General features: G+C 59.1%; 1 protein-coding gene across 1 annotated transcript in view; it reads right to left on the bottom strand.

The window, feature by feature from the left end:
• Positions 1 to 20,104, bottom strand: part of MN1 (MN1 proto-oncogene, transcriptional regulator) — a 41,468-nt gene extending 21,364 nt beyond the window's left edge. Inside the window, exon 1 of the mRNA XM_079149948.1 lies at positions 15,094 to 20,104. Within this exon, the coding sequence (XP_079006074.1) occupies positions 15,094 to 18,880 (3,787 nt within the window). The 5' untranslated portion in view covers positions 18,881 to 20,104. The remainder of the gene's footprint in view (positions 1 to 15,093) is intronic.
• Positions 20,105 to 20,320: the final 216 nt, after the last annotated feature.

Raw genomic sequence — 20,320 nt, forward strand, 5'->3', positions numbered from 1 at the left:
ACAACCTGCGGTGATCTCTCTGCCGCCCGAGAGCCAGGAAGGAAGAGCACAGAGAAGCCCCCGCCTCCGGAAGGCGGGCGTCAGGTCTGGGTCGCCCAAGGTCCAGCCTGCAGGCCTAGGTGTCCCCGCCGGATGGCGCCTGCCAGGCCTGCAAAGCAATGCCTGGGGACAGGAGGACACAGAGTCCCCCAGACAGGGACACAGACTGCCACCTGCCCAGCTCAGGCAGAAGTGGAGCGCCCCTCACCTCCCCGCCCCGTCTGTGGCAGACTGAGCCCCTCATCTTGAGGGCTGGAGGGGACGTGCCCCAGGGAAGGAAAACCCTCTCCCCTGGACACTGTGGAAGGGGCGGAACCACCGTTAATCTCACATCTACTACGTGCCTCGGGTCCCCTGCTTCCTGGCTGCCGTCCGCCACACTCAGAATCAAAGCCGAGCCTGACTGGCGGTGCCTAAGAGGGCTGCCTATCTGACTCTCTCTCCCTGAACAACACCCCATCTTTGTTCCTGGAACAGCCCGGCTCAGTCCTGCCTCAGGGCCTCCCGCACCTGCTGTTCCCTTCCCTCACACCCTTCCCGCACGGCTCCGCACGGCAGGCTCCAGGGTGAAGATCTGGGAACCTGGCCATCGGGCAGGGCCGACATCACCTTGGAAGCCTGAAGTCGGCCCGATGGGGGGATCTGCCCGTGGGGACCGCACTACAGCCTGTAAAGCGACAGGCTTTGACTTCCTCCCCCAGAGAGCCGGCCATGCAGCGGTCACCTCTGAGCACCCTCCCCTTCATTCACACCCCACAGAGACCTGGTGCCCTGCCCGCCCCTGCCCGACGGTGACATGGACCTTGGCTGTCTGTCCGTCTGCCCCTCCCGGTGAGAGCAGGGGCTTGGTCTCTGGCTCCCTGCTGGAGCCCACGGCCTCGCCCCACCGAGGAGCTTCCTGAGAGCCTGTCGACTGACCCAGCCGCTCTTCCCACCAGACTCCACGACCAGATCCTGAATATCACTTCCGGTCTAACCCCCGCCGCTCTCTGGAACTGGGGGCTTCTCGACGCCGGCCCCAGGGCTCTTCGGATCTGGAGGATTCCGTGTCGAGGGGCCGGTAAGGATGGACCTGGGCATCATGGAGAGCGAGCAGTACCTGGGTCTCCAACCAGAAGATGCCAGAAGCAACTCTCTGAGAAATCACAGGGATTTTAACTGTTTTGCAGGGAAAGCAACCAGGGCTCAGAGAAGTGAATCCACTGGCCCATGGTCACACAGCAGAGCTAGGATTCAAACCCGGGCCTGCCTGACTCGGAAACCCTCCGGATCTGACCAAGGCAGGGAGGCTCACTCTCAACCCCTCTCCCTCCGTCTCACTGGCCCAAGCTGGCGGGTCCCCGAGTCCCCCACCGGGGCCAAGCGCAGGGGCTGTGTTTTCCAATCGCAGCTCCCAGACTGTTCAAGGCTGGCAGAGCACGAACCCCGGGGGCTGGCTCTCCTGAGCTCCTCCAGACACAGGGCGGCCGAGTCTTGGGAGAGCCGCCAGGCAGAAGGAAAGCACCCAGGGCCACCCCATCCCAGCGACCCTGCCTGTCTGCCCCCAACAAGGAGGAATGTCACACCAGCGATCCCCCTGACCCCTCAGGGCCACGTGCCAGGCCAACAGCCAGGCCGTAGGGAGGGGGACTCGTGCAGCATCCCCTGTCCTGAGCAAGGCCCTGGGGCCAGGTTCCATGTACGAAACACCTGGCATACAGTAGGTGGTCAATAAAGACTGGTGCTGGCCTTATACTTGTGTCGTGCTGGGCAGGCTTCTGAGTATCAACTCACATCACTATTAATTCAGTGGATCCTCCTGTCCCCATGAGATAAGAACTATTATTATCCTTTTTTACCAGGGAGGAACGGGAAACACAGAGAGGTTAAGTAACCTGCCCAAGGTCACACAGCTAGGAAGGCGAGTGGCTGGGGTTTGAACCCGGGTGGGCTGGCTCCAGAACCTGTGCTCTTAATCACGTTATTATAACGCTGGCTACAGTCTCCAATCCTCCTAAGAGACTCCCCCACCCACAGTGAGGAAATCAAGCTGAAGTGGCTCATCAAAGGCCACACAGCTCATAGGAGTGAGAAGACCAGGCCTGAGACCCGGAGCACTCTGGCGGGATGCGGTGCTGTCAAGGTTTCCCCAAGGTCAAGAATCATCTGCAGGATGAAGGGGGATGAATGCTGCCTCCATCTGCAGCTGTGAGTCATGACACGTTCCAAAAGGCTGAGAAACTTCTGGTTAAAAGAGATCTGGCTCTGGTCCGCACCAAGCTGAGCCAGGCGAAATCAGATCCTACCTTCCCAGGGAGCGGGGGGTGGTCAAGAAGCAGGAGAAGGTCAAAGCCAAGAGCGCCATGACCCAGTCCTCTCTTTGCAGCGATGCTGTGTGGCCTTAGTGGAGTTGCCTGCCCTCTCTGGGCCTTAGCTTTCTCAGCTGGAAAATGTTGCATGGAAGGGCACAAACATGGAAGAAGAGCTTTCCTGTTTTGGAAAAGTTGCCTGAACTTTCACCCAAGCGCCATTTTGACTGAGAACCATGAGCAGGGTTTCAGGATGCCGCTCTCCTACAGCACTTTCAAGTCTCAAGACCTGAGCTGCCAAAAGACTCCACATCCACACACCCGGGCAGGGGAAACTGGGTCAGCAGACACTGGCCCAGCCATCTCCCAAAGACTTTCCAGGAGGCTCCGCCACAAGCTCCTGCCAGGCCGTGTGCAGCCGGCCTTCTAAGAAGTTCTGAATTTCCACTCCTCCCAGATTGACCACGTAGGCAGGCCCTGGGGTGGGGGTACCTGCAGGACCACAGCAGCCCCTTCCCCAGCTGTCACGTAAAGGAGGGCAGGGCAGGGGCTCCGGGGACAGGCAAACACACCCAGAGGATCATGGGAACGCCCCAGACAGAGGGGAGCCGGCACCTGACGGACAGCTCAGATTTCAGGACCAGTTTGTCTATTTGTTAACACTCCCAAACATCCCCAAGCCCACCACAGGTACAAGAAGGGCAAACCCGGCTTGACCTGGCAAGACCAGTGTCAGCGTGGACAGCGGAGGCTAGAACCTCCGTTGCCAGCCTCCAGATCACCCTATCCTCAAAACTCCCGGACAGAGTCGGCAGGGAAGGGGCCTGGGCAGCCCCCGGACGCCGGTTTCCGCTGGCTTCAAAACAGATCAATTTGACTCTAAAGTTTAAAATGAAACATATTTCTGTTTGGGAAAAGAATTTCATTAGGGGGGAAATATAATATAAAAATACCCATTTAGAAAGAATGTGCTATTAATTCTTAGCACTTTATGCAGAAGGGAAAATTGCTTTTTTATCTAAATGGTTTTTCTGCATAAGCCATTTACAATCTTCTTTGACTCTCTGTAATAGGCCCTGCGACCATTAGTACCAGGACAACCAGGCTCAGGGCTGAAATCACCCTCCAACCCACTTCCCACAGAAGCCCTGGACGCACGCCGCCACTGGACCTCGGCAAACGGGACCTTTTTTAAGGAAGAAATAAATATTGCTGGGGTGGGGAGGGGGAATTGCTGGTGAGGAAGGAAAAGACAAGATGTTTTAAGTTAAGAGTAAATGTCCAGGGCTGGGTGTGGTGGCGCACACCGGTCATCCCAGCAGCTCGGGAGGCTGAGGCAGGAGGATTGCAAGTTCAAAGTCAGCCTCAGCAACTTTGTGAGGCTCTTAGCAACTCAGTGAGACCCTGTCTCTAAATAAAAAATAATAAGGGCTGGGGAGGTGGCTCAGTGGTTAGGCACCCCTGGGCTCAATCCCTGGTACCCTGGGTCCCTTTAGCCGGCTGGGAACCACAGTTTCTTTTGGGCGGCGAGGTGGTGACCCTCTGACCCCTCCTCACGCAGGTAGCCGTGTGGGCCTTCCACGCAGGCGCACCGTGGGCTTCCATCCAACAGGCAAAGAACGAAATCCTGGATTTCCAAACAAACTATTTTTAAACTCGAAAGCAAGCACCCCAAGAGAACAGGACAGCTATTTTCCCATTAAACCTTGTTCCTCTCAGGCGGGAAAGCAAGAGCGATCTCCAAGTATCCACACACAAGACCTGGTGCAGTGACCTCTGCCATTCTTAAGGACAGAAAAAGAAGAAGGAGATAAAAACCTGTCCAAGGAGACAGAAAGTCACAGGTGGGGACGGGGCAGGCCGGCTGTGGCTGACATCCCCCCCAAGTCCTCTCAAACTTCAAAATACACTACCTTTTTTTTTTTCCCAAAAAAAATGTTTAAAAAAAAAAAAAAAAAAGTCTTCCAGCTCCTTCTCCCTTGGCTTCCCAAAATAACTACTTAATACCAACTGTCGGGAAGCTAAATTAATTCATTAAGGAAATGCAGGGCTGGGAGGGTTCTGGGCAAGAATGCCTGGGGCCCTGTCTGGCCCATAAATTCTTCCTTTAAAACCAGGAGTCCAGAAATGTCACCCTTACAGCTGATCCAGGTAACAGGTGTGACCCACCCGGCACTCCCCCCCCCCCCCCAGAAGCTTCTGGAAGATTTAGTGGTCCGGCCTGGGGTGCTGTAATTACCGGAAACGACTCTGGTTTTAAGGGTTAGATAAAGACCCTCTCCCAAGTCGAGGCCAGACACCAGCGTCCATTAGACTTTAACGGGTCCCCATAAAAGAAAAATCCCATCCTCAGCTCTCCAGGGGCCGTTTCCCCGGGGAGTCAAGCTCATCTCGAGCTGGCTGCGGGCCAGAGCCCCCCAGCCAGCCGGGCTCTGCAAGGAGGAGGCTCGGCCGAAAGCCACGCGCCGGGCATGGAGAAATCGGGGTGCAAGGGGTGCAAGGGCAGCCGCCTGCTCACCGCCCAAGCCAGGGCGTCTCTGCTGGGAGCTGATTTTTATAAAGCAGAACTTCAACTCGCCTCTGGAAGCGGAGGGACAGGCAGACGGTGGGGAGCCCACGCACCACGAGGGGGGCAGCCAGGGGCCCCGCTGCAGGTCGCACTGTCAAAGTGACACAGGCCCCCGTTTGGCGTTAGAAAAGTCAAAGCTGCCAGCTGGGTCGCCCTGCTTTTCTTTCCTTTTTTTTTTTTTTTTCTTTCCTCCCCAGCTTCTGAGACTCTGCACACTTTTTCTTCCTTCTTTGGAAGTCAGACCATGCATTTGTTAAAAGTTGCACACACCCGCACACGCGCTGTCCCCCGCCACCGTGTGTCAGAGCGGCGGGGCAGAGTGGGGGCTCCAGGAGGTCCAGGACCCCAAGAATCGGGAGCCCCGGCTGCACGCCCAGCGCCGCCCCCAGCGCACTAAGAATGGAGGCGTGGACCCTCCGCCGCCCAAGGACCCGGGGACCAGCTGGGAGCCCTGGTCTCCGGCTGTCCCCAGGGACCTGGAGGCCCGCTCTGCGGAGCGGCGGGCTTCCTCTCCCTCCTCCCGGGCCCCTCTTCCTGCGGAGATGCGGGAACCCAGACTGGGGGCCGTCCTCCCGCGAGGGGAGAGTGCGCCCCACTCCCGCACGTGCGCAGGCGCGCGCAGCGCATCCCTGCACAATGCTTCTTGCACCCTGAGAACAAAATACATGCTAAACTGACCCCTAACAGTAAAACGTGCCCGAAAACTCAACAGGCCTCTCCCATCAGCCCCTAACTGGATGACAGAGTCAGCAGAACTGACCCCCGATGAGATCCAGAAGCTTCTACCTCGAACCGAATGGGGCCCAAACTTTGGAGAAGCAAGAAGCCGGGCTGGAGCAGGGGTTTTTTTTTTGCATTTCTTCCTGAGGCTGCTCGGGCCTGGCGGGTAGGTGTGCGCGTGCTCGCAGGCAGACCCTGCCAGGGACACAGAGCTGGGGCCCCGGCCACTGGGAAAGGGTCACGGCGGAAGGATCGTGAAATCGCTCCCCTATTATAAAGCCGGAGTTTGGACTGCAGACTCCCTTCCAGTACTAAGCAGCCACCCAGAGTTGCGGGGGATGGAGAGGGTCCGTCTGTGTTTAGCCAATGAGGGGCTTGAGGGGCCTCCGGATGGCTGGGATCCGGGTCCCCCGACGGGGAGGGACTTGGTGGCTCTGATTGCTCCCGCTCCTTCCTACGTGAGGCTTATCTCGAGACAGGGAAACCTTCCTCCTGCTGAATTTGTCTGACTTTGGTTCCCATTTTCCCTGCCATTCAGGAAAAGAAAAAGGAAAAAACATATAACATATAGTATATTTATATACGGGTCCTGCCTTCGATGCCCGGGAAAGCCGACACTGTTCCTGAAGGGGCTGGGTGCTGAGCAAGCTCCGATGGTCACCTTGCAGGTCACCAGGGGGAAGGTCGCTGCTTTTCCCACCCCCTCTTTGATGGGGGGCATCCTCAGCACTGGATGTGCCTCTGCAGGAGCTGGCCACGATTCTGGGGGACCCGTCTGGGCCTCTTCATCACCCTGAGCGCCTGCCTGGGCTACTCGCTAAACAGAAACAGGCCCCGCTTGCTGAGAGACCCACTAGGCAGTGTAGTCTGGTCCTCCCTGTCTATTCCCCCCATGCATCTGTGGTCATTTGGGAGTCCCCAGCTCCGGGGGGACAAGCCTAGACAAAAAGTTTCAGCCCCTGAGCAATGACATCCCCCAGCCTTGACCACAGGCCTGAGAAATGCCTCAACGGTTAGACATTATTTTCCACTGCTAAATCCCAAGGCTGAAAGAACCTCTCAACCCTGGTGGACTTAGTCCTTCCGGGTCCATCCACCCGCCACCCCAAGAAAATCAACTGCGCCCAAGCTCCATCCAGTCTCCCCAGCTGCAGGGCGCAGGGTCCCCGCTCTGGAAAGTGAGGTGGCGTCCACGTGGGTTTCAGGCCCTTGCATTTCCAAGGTTGTCTGAAACCCCGAGAGCAGGACAGGGGACAACCCAGCAGCCTGGCGCTGAATCCTCGGGCTCTCTCCAGAAGGCTGAGCCCTGCGAATTTCAAAGCAGGCTGCTTTGTGCAGAGCCCCCCACCCGCCTCTGATCATAAGATGGTCCTGAAGAAGTGTTTTATTCCTGGTGGTCGTTGCCAATCACGCGACAATGCGCGTATTCCAGGCTCCAAGGGCGTCTGAAAACAGGGTTTCACAGTAACTGAAAAGGGTCATATCTTTTTGTGACACCTCGCCCTGCCCTGAATGACGGGATGTGCAGAAGCTGTGTGTGCGTGTGCGAGTGCGTGAGTGTGTGCGCGCGCGCGTGTGTGAAGTTTGCTCATTAGCTGTCCCCTCACGTTCCAGGGGCTCCCAAATCTAACCGGGAAAGCCAGACCCAGCGCACGGAGGCCCCAACTGCAGGACAGATGCACTTCCCCGTCGCACACCCAAAGCCACTGGTGTCCGAAAGGCCCCAGGATGGTGTCTTCTGTTCTTAAAGAGTTTTGGGACCTCTGGTCACGGACAAATGAAAACTTATGTGCTGGAAGACTCTTTAAATTCTTCTCAGTGTTGAGAAGGAAAACGTCATTTTAACTATTCAGGATCGGACACATTGGAGGGCCACTGGGGAGGACACGGGACGGGACACTGAACAGGGAGCAGGAAAAAAAAAATTTAGGAAGCTAGAGAAGCGCCAGGGTTCGCTTCCTCCGGAGGCAGCCCCAGCCTCGGGGTTCTGAGGAGCCATGCAGGGTCCGTCATGCACACGTGCGAGAGAAAACAGGACTCGGTTCTCTTCCGGTGTCTTCAAACACCCAGCTTCACAGAGACCTTGAGAGCTACCGTGTCCCCAGGTCCCCTTCACCCAGGGGCTGTTTCCTCAAATGCTTTTCTAACGCACCACGATTCCCCCACACCGAAGGCCAGCAAGCCAGACGGCAACACAGACAACCAGGCCCGCAGAGGGATCAGAACCCCAGGAGCAGACATTTTTGAGAGGGTTCCAGAACTTTCCACAGAGAGGTCAAAGATGGCAAAGAAGACGGAGGCCTCGGTTCACACGGTTGGTCCCGCATGCTCTGGGGAAAGCGGGGCAATGTGAGTTTGCTGGACACCTGAGCTCGTAAGGTAAGAACATAAGACCCTGCTGCCCGCCCCAACAAGGGGACTTTGTATGGAGACATTTATTGGGTTTTGTTTTTGTTTTTTTTTTTTCCTTCCTTTTTTGGGACCGATTCATTCCATGTAAGATGTCCCTTCTGGGACATTCAGAGAGAGCCAGCAGGAATGTGCTAAGACCTCGAAACTGTTAAATTCAATTGCCTTAGGTTTAAAGGGCGTTTGGGTCCCAACGATGATGTATAAATCGTGGGCCGTTTGCGCACGACTGCTGTAAAGCGCTCTCTGCTCTGGCTGTGCGAGGACACGATGATGAGCAGCCTTCTCGGCCAAGAGGCAGAGGAGCTGGGGGCGAGTGTCACTCACTGGGGACCCAGGGTGCCAGTCCAAGATGGCCTGTGAGGCCCACGGTGGGACCCCGCCTGGTGAGGCCTGGGGGACCCTGTGGCCCTTTCTCCCCCTGGTTGCCCCTCTGGGCAGACAGGATTCTAGAAGCGGATACCACTTACTTCTTGAGGCGGCTGATGAAACTTCAGGCCAGGAAACCAAGCCGACGGGTCTCCTCAAACCTCACACCCCGAGAAAAGGATGTCTTTCAAACACCCCTCTCCACCCGCACAGATCAGATTTAACTTTACAACCGGTGCAGGGGCTCATGCCTGTCGTCCCAGCGACTGGGGAGGCTGAGGCAGGAGGATGGCGAGTTCAAAGCCAGCCTCAGCAACAGCGAGGCTCTAAGCCACTCAGGGAGACCCTGTCTCTATTAAGAAAATACAAAATAGGGCTGGGGAGGTGGCTTGGTGGCCAAGTACCCCTGAGTTCAATCCCTTATACCAAAAAAAAAAAAAAAAAAAAAACCAACAACAACCAAAAGAACTCGTTTGCTTTTCAATCCTGGATACAAAATAAGTTTGGGGTTTGGACATGCCCACTAACTGCCTGCTCACCCACAGCCTCCGGAGCCACTGGCCCTCAGGTGAGGTCACGTCTTAGATGCTCGTTCCCGGAAGGTGTAGGACACGACTGGGCCACCATCACACCGGGCCAGGATCCCAGAACCAGCTTATCCTCCCAACCCGGCGGGCCTTCTAGGGGGCCCTAAGTGAATGCAGGCTGGGCTTGTGTGCATCAGGACTTGGAGGGGCCCCGCAGGCAGGGCCATGACGAATTCCAAAGCCCAGTGTCGTTGTTGGTACCAAAAAGATGACAATAAAGGAGAGGCATTTCCATAAATGAGAAGCGGCGTCGGCTTCCCACAACTTGGGGAGGCTGGGGGAGGGGACCACGGATTCCAAGATTCCTCCCCTTGCGGGAAACAGCCCGAGAGACACCCCCAGGCTCTGCACGCTCACGCACAAACCCCGCAAGGGGGGACGTGGGGCTGCACCCGAAACACCCCCGATCCCAGGCGACCACAGCCCAGGAGCCGAGACTTCGTAATTAGGATCTTCAAAATCCTCCTCTCTATTTTTAGGACTCATTCAGTCTTTTGCAGAATCAGAAACTGTCAGCGAAGGCCATTGAGACTGGAGGGTGAGCCGGCGTCCCCGTCGCCTTTGGGAAAGCAGATTAAGGGCGAAGTTGAAGAAGGGCTTCAGAGATGATGGACGCACACTCTGCCAGGCAGGTGCGCGGGTACGGGGCGCCACCGGGACCCTGTTCTCCCCGGCTGCCCCCTGGGGGATCTGACACCTGACCTGTCACCGCCTGGGCTACACCCTCTCAAGCCAGACCCCAGACCCCTTGGCTTGACTCTCCTGGGCTGGGGAAGGTGAGGAAACTGGAACACTGCGCTTCGAAGCTCCCTCTGCTCCATCACACTGAGTACACATCAACATCCCCGCCACCAGCCGTCAAATCCCACGCTCGAACCTGTCCACCCAAATGCACCTAAAAATAGACACCGTCCTAACACACACAGTCCCCAGCAAGGCGAAGCCCTGACTGCAGTCAAGACCAGGGAGCCGGGCTTCTCTGGCCCCTGCAGACCCAAGACCCGGATGGAACAGGGGCGGGAGCAGGCAGGGTCCAGAGAAGGAGGCAAGGCGCATGCACCCACGACGGGGCGCCTGATCAGTGGAGGACCCTTGGATGTGGGAGGACTTGGTGTGTTAACGTGGCAATGGGCTAGGAAGGCCTGCTTGTCCCCACATGCTCCCCAGACATTTGATCCTATTATATAAAGCTACAGCCTTTTAATCTCTAAAATTAACCAAACAGAGGTAAATACAGTATTCCTGGCTGAGAGCATTTATCTCCTAAATGCTTTCGGTAAAGCAGATCGCTCCCTGGGCAAGGAACCTGAGCCGACGTCACTGTCACTCAAGTGGAGAGAAACAGGCCACCAGTGATTTGCTCAATTTTGCAGCATAGAGCCAACTTAGAAGATCCCGTGAAATCCCAGCGACACACTCGAGTCTGCCCTTCCAGAGTGGGAAGAAATTTCCTCCTCCAATTTCACTCAGTCCTCCCGGACTGTTTATTAAAGATATATATTTTATATCAGCGGAGGGTATCAAGTTAACTTCTTGGCGGGAGGCGCTGTATTTTCAGGACCTATTAAGATTCTTTGTGGAAATTTAAATACCTCTGTCAGGCAAACAAAATCATATCAGGAATCCTAGAATCTCATTGCTACAGAGAGAAATCAGATTAACCAACCTACGCTCCTTTCCTCGAACCCGCAATAAAACAGAAGTAAATTTCAACAGTCTCTTACTTCCGGTCTGAAGGGGCCTCCCCAGAAATTTAAATGAATTTTATATGAAAGAAAGCTATCCAGAGGAAAGATCTGCAATCTCCAAAAAAAGTTGTAGGTCTGCATGGGAGAATATCTAATCGTATATTGCATATTAGAATGGAGTAGGTATTTAAAATCCAAACAGCCAGCAAATTTCAAGTAGCAGAAACCACGAGAAGTTCAACCCCGCTAAGCTCCAGCCCCTTAAAACATCCTTGTCCTTTATTAATATTTAGTAGAAATATATAATCGCAGATGTATTCTGGGTTGGGGTTTTATGTCGGGAGGCGGACCAAGCAGACAGGTTTATGACAGGCAAGAAATATGGAAAGAGAACCAATAACAGTAGTTGTATGTCCTAGGCTGGCCAGGGAGCGGCTGGTCCCCAAGTCAGCTGCACAAAGGGGCCCCTATCTGTTTACATTACCCCCGATGAACACCTGCAAAGTTTTGGGTCACGTCTTCCAGAGGCACAAGTCCTTCCACGGTGGGAAGCACGCGATCCTGCGCTGGGTGCTCCCGGGGAGGTAGGACTGGGACGTTGTTGGCTTTTCCCAAACAAGTGGGAGTAAGTGAGCCTGAAAAATTCTCTGCCTGGTGGAGGGAGGAGGGGGAAGGAAAGGATTTAAGAGAAACAGCTCAGGGCTGGGAGGCTGGGACCTACCCTCTCTGCCCCACGTCCGTCATCCTTGCAAGAAATTCCCTGCCCGCCTAGAGTTTCTCAGCCCGGCCTAACTGGGCTCCGCCTGGAACGCCGAGAGAGAAGCATGACATTCCAAAAATTTCTCCCACATCCCTGGAAAAACATCAGACTTCCAAAAAGAGCAAGATCAGGGGCCGAGCAGATCCTGACTTCACCCCTGTTGCAGCGTGTGGAAAGGACCCTTCGAGGCTGCCCCCCGGTCTTCAGAACCCCCCACTGAAGGAAGTTTTCAGGAACAAATGCAGACGGTCAGCCCCGGCTGGGAGAACCACCCTCTCCAACTTCATGCCCCCATCTCTACCCCATCATGATGTTTTCCTTTCTCTCCTTTGGAATCCTCCAGAGCCACACACACACACTGATCCCCAGGACAAGGGGTAGATTTTTGCAAAGTATTCTTAAATTCACGTCACCCTGGCGGACTTTACTGGATCTCTGAATAGGCCCCAAACTCAGGCTAGGTTTTTATTTCATTTTTCCCCCCTACGGATCATCTCAGCCTTCCCCCATCCCAACTTCATGGGGTCCCGTGATCAGATGAAGAGTTTCATGATATAGAAGTGGGGGGAGGGGGCAGCCGGGTAGGAAGTCGAGGAAGCAGATTCCAAGAGGCTGACTCTCCTGGTTTAAGAAATCACAATCACATGCGAGTCCGGCCCAGACTCTTCCAGAACTGCAACTTGCCAATCAAGTTTCTCCCCCTCCAAAGGACATCGCAAGCCCATAAGACAATCCGGGCACGTCCCCGTGACTGCACGTCTTGTGCAGTCCTGAACACCGATTCGTTCCTTCAACCCGAGCACGGATCATTTTGTTAAATACCGACTAGTATTTTGTCATCGGAGCGGAGAATTTCAGAAACGGTGTTAATATTTAATCACATTAGTACTGGCGTGTTTTACGGTGTGACAAAATAAAATATCATGACCAAAATGGGCTCTGCTGGGAAGGGGGCAGGAGGGCGGGCAGTGCGCTCGCTGGGCTGGAACCTGGACAAGGTGTGTGCAGAGCCACTGGACACCAGCGCTCCCGGCTAAGGGGACCAGGGACACGTTTATTAAGGAAAAGCGGAATGTTTTTGCCTTAATTTTTTTTTTTCCCCTGACTCTATTTGGAAGTGGCATACTTCACTCTGATTTTCAGTCAGGGGACTCAGGGGCCTGCGGAAAGCTTCTGTGCACCTATTTATACGACGTGTGCAGATGGAACGGGGGGTGTTATCATAATGAAAAGTTTAATCATCCTTATTTACTACCAGGAAGGGAGCGGGAAGCGAGGCACATACCTTATAAAGCCTTAACTAGCAGCCCTGAGGCTCAGGAGCTCTGAACAGCCTCCATTCGGGCTGCATCCAGGAAAACTCTCCTTCCCACATCACAGAAGAAAACAAAGGAGGTCAAGTGACTGTCCCTTTCGCCGGGCCCTGAGGGAAGCCCCCGTCTTCTCCTCCACAGGGGTCAGAGGGCCTCGGGTTACCTACCCAAGTACCTGGAGCCTAAAGGGACCAGCCAGCGTCCCCCCAAATACATCTTCTCCTGGGTGATAATGAAGCAAAGCAAAGCAAACCTTTCTGTAAGGACAGGTCTTCCCGCACAGCCCGAGTCTCAGCCCCCTCCCCGGCAAGCGAGGGCTGGGGAGCGGGTGGGTGGGGGGAACCCCTAAAAACCAAAATCCCATGAAAACCACCCAAGACTCCTCCGCCTAGGAAGGCCGTTGACCCGGATGGGAAAGTGCTAACCTGTTTTCTTGATGAATTCTCTAAATTGGGTTGGGATGATGGGTTTGTTTTTTTGTATTTTTTTTTTTTTTTAACTTTTCTCACCCATTTTTGGACCAATATGTTCTTAAGTACTGGAGGGGTGGGGGGAGAAGGGGAGGGGGAGGGGCGGCCAGGCCAGGCCAGGTAGAAGTGACAGGGGCTGAGATGTGTGCTAACCAGCTATCGATCGGGGCCAGATCGAGACGTTGTGTACAAGAAAATAAAAGGGAAGGGGGGCGGGGGCGGGCCGCAAGCAGGATGCCGTGTCCAAGTCCATTTTCAAAAGGAGGAAAAGAAACAAGAGCCGGGGTCCCAAACTAACCAATTTATGGCCTTGCCTGGGACCAGCCTGGAGAATGCAGGTGCCGGGCAGAGGGAGTCTGCTGTGCATGCTAAACACCCGGCTTCAAATGAGAGCGCGGCCCTGCGGCCCAGGCTGGGCAGGAACCGGGAACAAAGAAAAGCAGCCAGGGCTTTTCATGCATCGGAAAACCCACAGGGGAAGCCATCCTCCCGGGATGGGCACCTCGGGACGCCCTAGTTCCAACCACCGGCTCTCGGCCCCCTCCCCGCCCGCCCCGCTCCTTACAGCCCCTTAAAACCGACCCTCACCCCAAACCCAGGGTCAAGAGATCGCCGGACCTGGAGACCTGGGGACCTGGGGACCTGGGGCTGGCTAAGGAACGAGAAGGGAAACAAACGATAAGCTTGAGAGCTATAGGATCCAGGGCCACTTGTTTGGAAGGCCAGGGCTGAATGGCCAGCCACTGGCACCAGGGAAATATCGCACCCAGTGAAACCCGGGGAAATCAACTAAGGCTTAAGGACGGGGGGCTGATGTTATCTAATTTTAAGAAACTAGTAGCTCTATTTTTTTTTTCTTTTAAATAAAGTCCCATTCAAATAAAACGGATACCTACAACAGCCCAGTCACCTTGAGGCTGAAAAGAACCAGTGCCACTTCAGCAGGACTGACCCTCCAAGGACCTGCCCCCGCCCCTCCCACCTTAAGGCCTCCAGGCCTGGCGAGAGGGGTGCTTAGAATGCAAAGGAGACCAGACATCTGTCACCAAAGGCAAGCGAGATATTGACAAAGGCAGGTCCTTTGTGTCTTAGGAATATATATACAGATCCCCACACACAAATGATTTCCTAATGGAAGGGTCTGGTCTCTGCCAAGCAGACCTCACCCCAGCCCCAGGAAACTCCCATCAAATGTCAAGGAGATGTCTCCTGGCAAGGTGGCCGGCTGCCCTCACCCCGCCAGGTCTGCAGGTCTTTGGTTTTGTGTTTTCTCATGAAACTCCAACAGTTGAAGAAGAAGACAAAACAGCGATTCATTAGGAACTAACGTCAACCGAGGCCTTGCCTGGGAGGGATGCTGCCGGACACCAGGGTTGGCAACTTTTCCCGGGAGGATGCCGGTCACCTGAGCGCACTCAAGCCTCAGGCTGGCTACCTAGGAAAGGGTGGGGAGGCAGGAACAGAACTTTCCAGGTGTCCTGCCAGGAGAGGGGACACACATCTCCTAAGAAGTGACACCAGCCTGAATGTGGAGGGTGAGGGGGGGTCTTACTGTGCAGAAGTGACCTGCTTCTCCGAGCGCTGCACACTGCTCGGCTAGAACTGGGGGTGTCGGGGCCCGGGGAGAACGTGTGTGACTCGACCGAGATTCCCAAAAGAGTGACATCTAAGTTCTCACAATCCTACGGAGCCAGAATCTACCTGGCGGCACCTGGTGGGGGGTGGCCCCACCGCCCCTGGTGTAGTCAGTGGAGGGGTACCCAGCTCTGAGTGGGGCCCTGGGCCCTCCAAACCCGAAGGGACCCGAGGCCCGGGGGCCCAGGCCTGCGCAGCGCCCGGGGCGGGTCACCCGGGAAGGAGAGGGAACGCGTGCGGGTATACCTTCTTTGCTGTTGGGGTTCTGGGGTTTGGCCTTCTCCCAGGGCGCCAGCGTCTTGTCTTCGTCCCCGCCGTCCACCAGGGTCTTGTCAGCTGGCATGTACCAGGTGGCGCTGTGCTCCGCCATCAGTGAGTCCAGGTCGATGGTGCTCATGGCGCTCTTGACGGCCTCGGAGCAGCAGCCGCCCAGCTCGCTGTCTCCATTCTGCCCGCCCGAGGCCCCGACGGCACACTCGCCCTTCTTGCCACCCTTAAGCCCCAGGGGCTGGTCCTCGGAGATGCTGAACTGCTGCCTCTGCAGCTGGATCTGCGCCTGGAGGATCTCCAGAGGGTGGATCTCGTCCGTCGGTGGCGCACCGCTGCTGCTCGTAGGGGTCCGGACCTGCTCCAGGCCCGGGGTGCCCGGATGGCCAGTGCCCCCGCCCCCGCCGTAGCTGTCGGGGGTCGAGGAAGAGGTAGACATGATACCCAGGCCGAGTGGGGGCGGGGCCGCCTTGGGTCCGTGTTCCCCGGCGCCCACCCCTCGAGGAGGGAGTTTGGGCGAGCCGGTCACCAGGGGGCTCCTGCTGGCTTTGGCCAGGGCCGGGGGGTTGTCAGAACTGGACGACACCTCGTCCTCGTTGGCATAGCTCGTGCTGACCTCGTCTGAGGCGAACTCACCCACGTGCGGTGAACTACCGTCCGATTTGGCCCCACCGTCCAGGGACGCCATGAGGTCCTGCTGGTCCCCCAGAAGCAACTCGGCCCCCTTGCCCCACGACGGCGACGTAAGTGCCTTCTCGTGGGGCGTGGGCGCCCCGCGCGCGTCGCTCACAGAGCTTCCCCCGACAGCCGCGCCTGGAGCCTGCTGCTGTCCTGGGCTCACCCCAGGCGCGCCCCCGCTGTCCGGAGCCGCCGAGTACTTGTCGAAGAAGGTCCCAGGACTCACGTGACCACTGTCCCTTTTTCTGCGACCCCGTCCCCGGCCACCTCCCCCGGGGACCGGCTTGCCGTCGTTCCCCGACGTTGATTCTAGGGTGTAGTTGGGGGAGAGGCTGGTGCCGTCCCCCTGGCTGGGCGGGTTGGGCGGCCCCGAGGCTTTGGAGCCGCTGCTACTGGTCCCCGACGGGCCTCCGGGTCCTGGGGCCCCAGGAGCAGTCCCTCCCGGGAAGTAATCCGAGCCCGTGTTGCCGGCCACTGCCGCGCCCTCGGCCTCGTTCTGGCTCAGTTTCCTCTTGCCCTCGGGTGGGTTCTTCTTGTTGAAGGTCACGTTGAGGTTGGGGGCCCCGAGGCTGGCGATCATGTTCTGGCAAGCGGTGGAGAGCGCAGCCAGGCAGCTTTGGCCGAACAGGTTGTCCTTGGAGCTGGGTTTGCTGAAGGAGCCCAAAGAGAGCGCACCCAGCTTACTGGCCGAGGTGCGCTGGCTGGGCTGGAAATCAGGCTGCTGCGGGTAAGCGCCCCCGCCGCCGCCGCCAGAGCTGCTGCCGCCCCCGCCTGCGTTCGGGGGCGAGTTCACGCCTGGACCGCTGTGCGGAGTGGCCTGCCGGCTCCCTGGGCCAAACGGAAAGCCCGGCTGGCCCCCAAGCGCTGGCGCAGCGAAGTCCGGCGGCGGGGGCCGGCGCTCCGAAGGAGCGCTAGGCAGCCCCACCCCCGCCCCAGGCGACTGCAACTGGCCCAGGCCGGCCAGGCTGCCCCCGAACTGCAGGCCCGGCGAGGACAGCGCCGGCACGTGGCCTTCTCCGGGCATCCTCAGCGGCTCCTGCAGAGGGCCCCGGAACAACACCCCAGAGCCACCGGGTGGAGGGGGAGGCGCCAGGCTGGGGTCATGCGGACCACAGTCAGCGGGCAGGCCTGAGCCACCCATCCTGCGGGGCAGCAGGTCTCCTGGCGGCGGGTGCGGGCCTGAGAACCACGCGCTCTCCTGTGCCAAGTGCGGCGCCTGCTGCTCAAAGGTACCCAGGCGCCCTGTACCCGCGCTGCCGCCTTCACGTTCAAAGTTCGGCTGAGCCAAGCCACCCACCGGGCCGCCGTGGACTAGGCCGCCCTGGCCCACGTCCCCTGGGTGGCCTAGCTGGGCCAGGCTGGGCTGGCGCAGCCGCTGCTGCTGATTCCGCGAAGCCATCTGTTTAATCATGAGGGCCGCATTTTGGCGCTGTTGCTGCTGCTGCTGTTGCTGCTGTTGCTGCTGCTGCTGTTGTTGCTGCTGTTGCTGTTGCTGCTGTTGCTGTTGTTGCTGCTGCTGCTGCTGTTGCAGGGACTGGTGGTCCGGGGGGGCTGGGTGCTGCAAGGGAGGCCCCGAGGGGAAGCTGTCGGGCACAGGCGGAGTGAACTCTCCCGGTAGGCCTGGGTAGGCGGAGGGTGAGAGGTGGTTGTCCAGAGCGCCGTTGTGCATGCTACCATTCCACGAAGCACAGCGGTCCACTCCCGCGCTGCCCGGGAAGTCGAAGCGCGGCCTCTTGGCCACGTTCATGTAGGGGGGCGCGTCGAAATGCTGCAGCCGCTGGTTGGGCGCCTGCTGCGGAGGGGGATGCTGCATGTTGAAAACAGGCTCGGAATAAGGGTGCATGCTCCGGTTCTCCAGCCGGTGGATGGGATACTCGAACTGCGCGTGCTGGCTGGGCAGCATGGGGCCCCCGTCCTGCAGGCCGCCGCTGGGCGTGCCAGCCTCGCCCTGCTGGGGCCGCGGGAGCGCGGGCGGGCACGAATTTTGTCGGACTAGAAGCCCGGGTGGCGGAGGCTGCTGCTGCTGTTGCGGTTGCTGCGGGGGTTGCTGCTGGGGGGGTGGCGGGGCCTGCTGGGGAGGCTGCATCAACGGGTGCCTGGAGCCCACCCCGGGCTCCAGACCTACAGGCATCTTCCGGGCCCCGCCAAACCGCTCGAAGAACACGCCATGCTGCTGTTGCTGCTGCGGTGGCTGCTGCGGTGGCTGCTGCGGTGGCGGGGCGTGCATTTTGGACAAGCCCACCATGCCCGCGGCTCTGGGCATGGCCGAGGCGGCCGGAAAAGCGCCCCCGGGAACCTGTCGACCCGCTGCATAATGAGGCAGCTGCCCCTCGGAGTCAGAGGGCGAAAACATGTCAAAATGTCCCGAGGGCGCCTCGCCCGCGTAATTGTATTCCAGGGAGTCGACGGTTCCTTGGTTCGTCACCCTCCGGGGCTCCAGACTGTGGGAATCAGAGCCGCTGGAGGCGGGCAGGCCGTGGAAGGAAGCGGCCCGGTTGGGGCTCTGGTCCAGCGGCAGGCATGGGGCAGGCACGGCGTGGCCCGAGGTACCCGAACTGTGGAAGTCCGGGAGGTTTCCAGGTCGCTGCGGGCCGAAGCTCTCCGGTCCCTGGCTCTCCGCCATGTGCTCATAACCCTCTGCGAAGGGCGGCTGGCTGCCCAGGCCGCCGGCTGCGCCTCCGTAGCCAAGCAGGCGACCCCCGTGCAGGCACGAGGCCCCCGGGTCCGGGCCACCGAAGTTGCCCCCGAAGTGGGGGTGATGCTGGTGGGGGTGGTGGCTTCCCGGGTGACCGTGGTGAGGCTGCTGACCGCCGAAGAAGCCGTGCACCGGCTGCGCCTGCAGCCCCCCTGCGTGCAACTCCGAGTGGCCCCGCGCGTGGAAACCGTATGGCTCCATGTTCATGCCCAAGATCGGGGGCTCGCCCAGCGCGCTCATGGCGGGGTCCACGGGGCCAGGGGGCCCCCCCGTGTGAAAAGCAGGAGCCTTAAAGTGGGCATTCATGCTGAGTCCGGTCTCGTTAAAGTTCCTCTCGCCCTGGCCAGCGTTCCTGCTGTTGATCTGGGGCTCGAATTGGTCCAGCCCAAACATACTTGGCGGGGGGCTAGGGGGGATCAATAGGGCATGACAGCTTGCTCTCCGCGGCGCGCCTCCGGCCAGCTACTCGTTCCTGCCCTGGATTGGGCGCTCCGGGACGCTCGGCACCGCGGGGGCGCAGCGCGCACCGCCACCCCGCCAGGCGTGGGGAGGCTGGGGGCTATCAGCTCCTCTCCCGAAGCTCTGGATCTGCCCGGGGCGGGCCTCTCACATCTTGCGAGGCCGCGGGGCCTCCGGGAGCCGCGTTGGGGGGCCCATGCCCCAGGCGGTTGGCACAGCCGCGGGTGGGTTTGCGGAGAGGGGACCGAGCCGCGGGCGAACGTAGACAAAAAGTTATGTGGGGGGAAAGGGGGCGGGAAGGGGGTTGGGAAAGCCGAGCGATCACCTTCTTAAGTCCGATCGGGTCGGTAGGGGAGCCCCAGGACGCCGCCCGCAGCCTCCCGGAGTCCGCGTGGAGCTGCTAAGGGCCGGGAGGGAGACCCTTAAAGGCGGCGGCTGGCGTGGGGGCACCGACAGAGAGGCCCTCCCCCCTCCCCCCCGTAGTCCCTGCGCTCCGCAGCCCGAGCCTCCGCCGAGCACGATCCGCTCGCACAGTCCCGGTCGGCCCCGGGCGAACGGCTGCTGCTTCTTCAGCGGGTCGGAGGTCTAGAGGCCCCACTCGGCATCGTCGGCGCCGGTCCCCGAGCCGAGGAAGCAGCGGGGCTGGGGAGGCGGCAGGCGCCGGGATTGGAGCGGAGGGTCGGGGGAAAGGCGCGGCTCCCCTGCCCGGCGGCGGGTGCGCTGCGCCCCAGCGCGCCGCTTCTCGGCCACGTCCGCCGCCTGCTGCTTCTGTCCTCCGCCGTTCGGTCTCTGAGTTCGCGGGAGTCTCCGCGTCCCGTTGCAAGCTCGGGCGAGTACAGAGGCGAAGGGCTGGGTGGCTCCAAAGCTCCGGTTCCCTGCCTCCGCGCCGAGGTGCTTCGCGAGTCCCCTTCGGACCCGGGGAAGGGGGGCGTACGCGGGTTGGGGGCCACGCCGGGCCAGCGAGCTGAGGCGTTCAGGCTGCGCTTTCCGAGCCGGGAACGGGGAGGGGGGCGGGAGCAGCTCTGGGGGGTCCGCGCACCCCACTCCAGGCTGGCGGGGGGGGCTCTGCGTGGGGCGTTCTGAGGGTCTCGGCTCCCCTCTCTGTCTGCCTCTCGCCCAGCGCCGGGAGAAGCAGCAACAAGTTTTGCATTTCAGCAATCAATTTCAGCCATTACATTTGCACCAATCAGCGCCGCCCAAGCTCCGGGCCCGGGGCGGGGCTCGCTCTTAAGGTGGTCCCGGGTCCTGGCTGCTGAGGCCCCCGCCACGGACCCGCACTGCCCCAGCTCTGGGGTCCCCTGCTCCCGCCTTGCCTCAGGGTCCGGCGCCAGTGCGCTGGGGGCGCGTCCTGGCCTCCGGGCGCATGGGGCTGGA

This window comes from Sciurus vulgaris (genome assembly GCF_902686455.1).
Source record: "Sciurus vulgaris genome assembly, chromosome: 8".
NCBI lineage: Eukaryota > Metazoa > Chordata > Mammalia > Rodentia > Sciuridae > Sciurus > Sciurus vulgaris.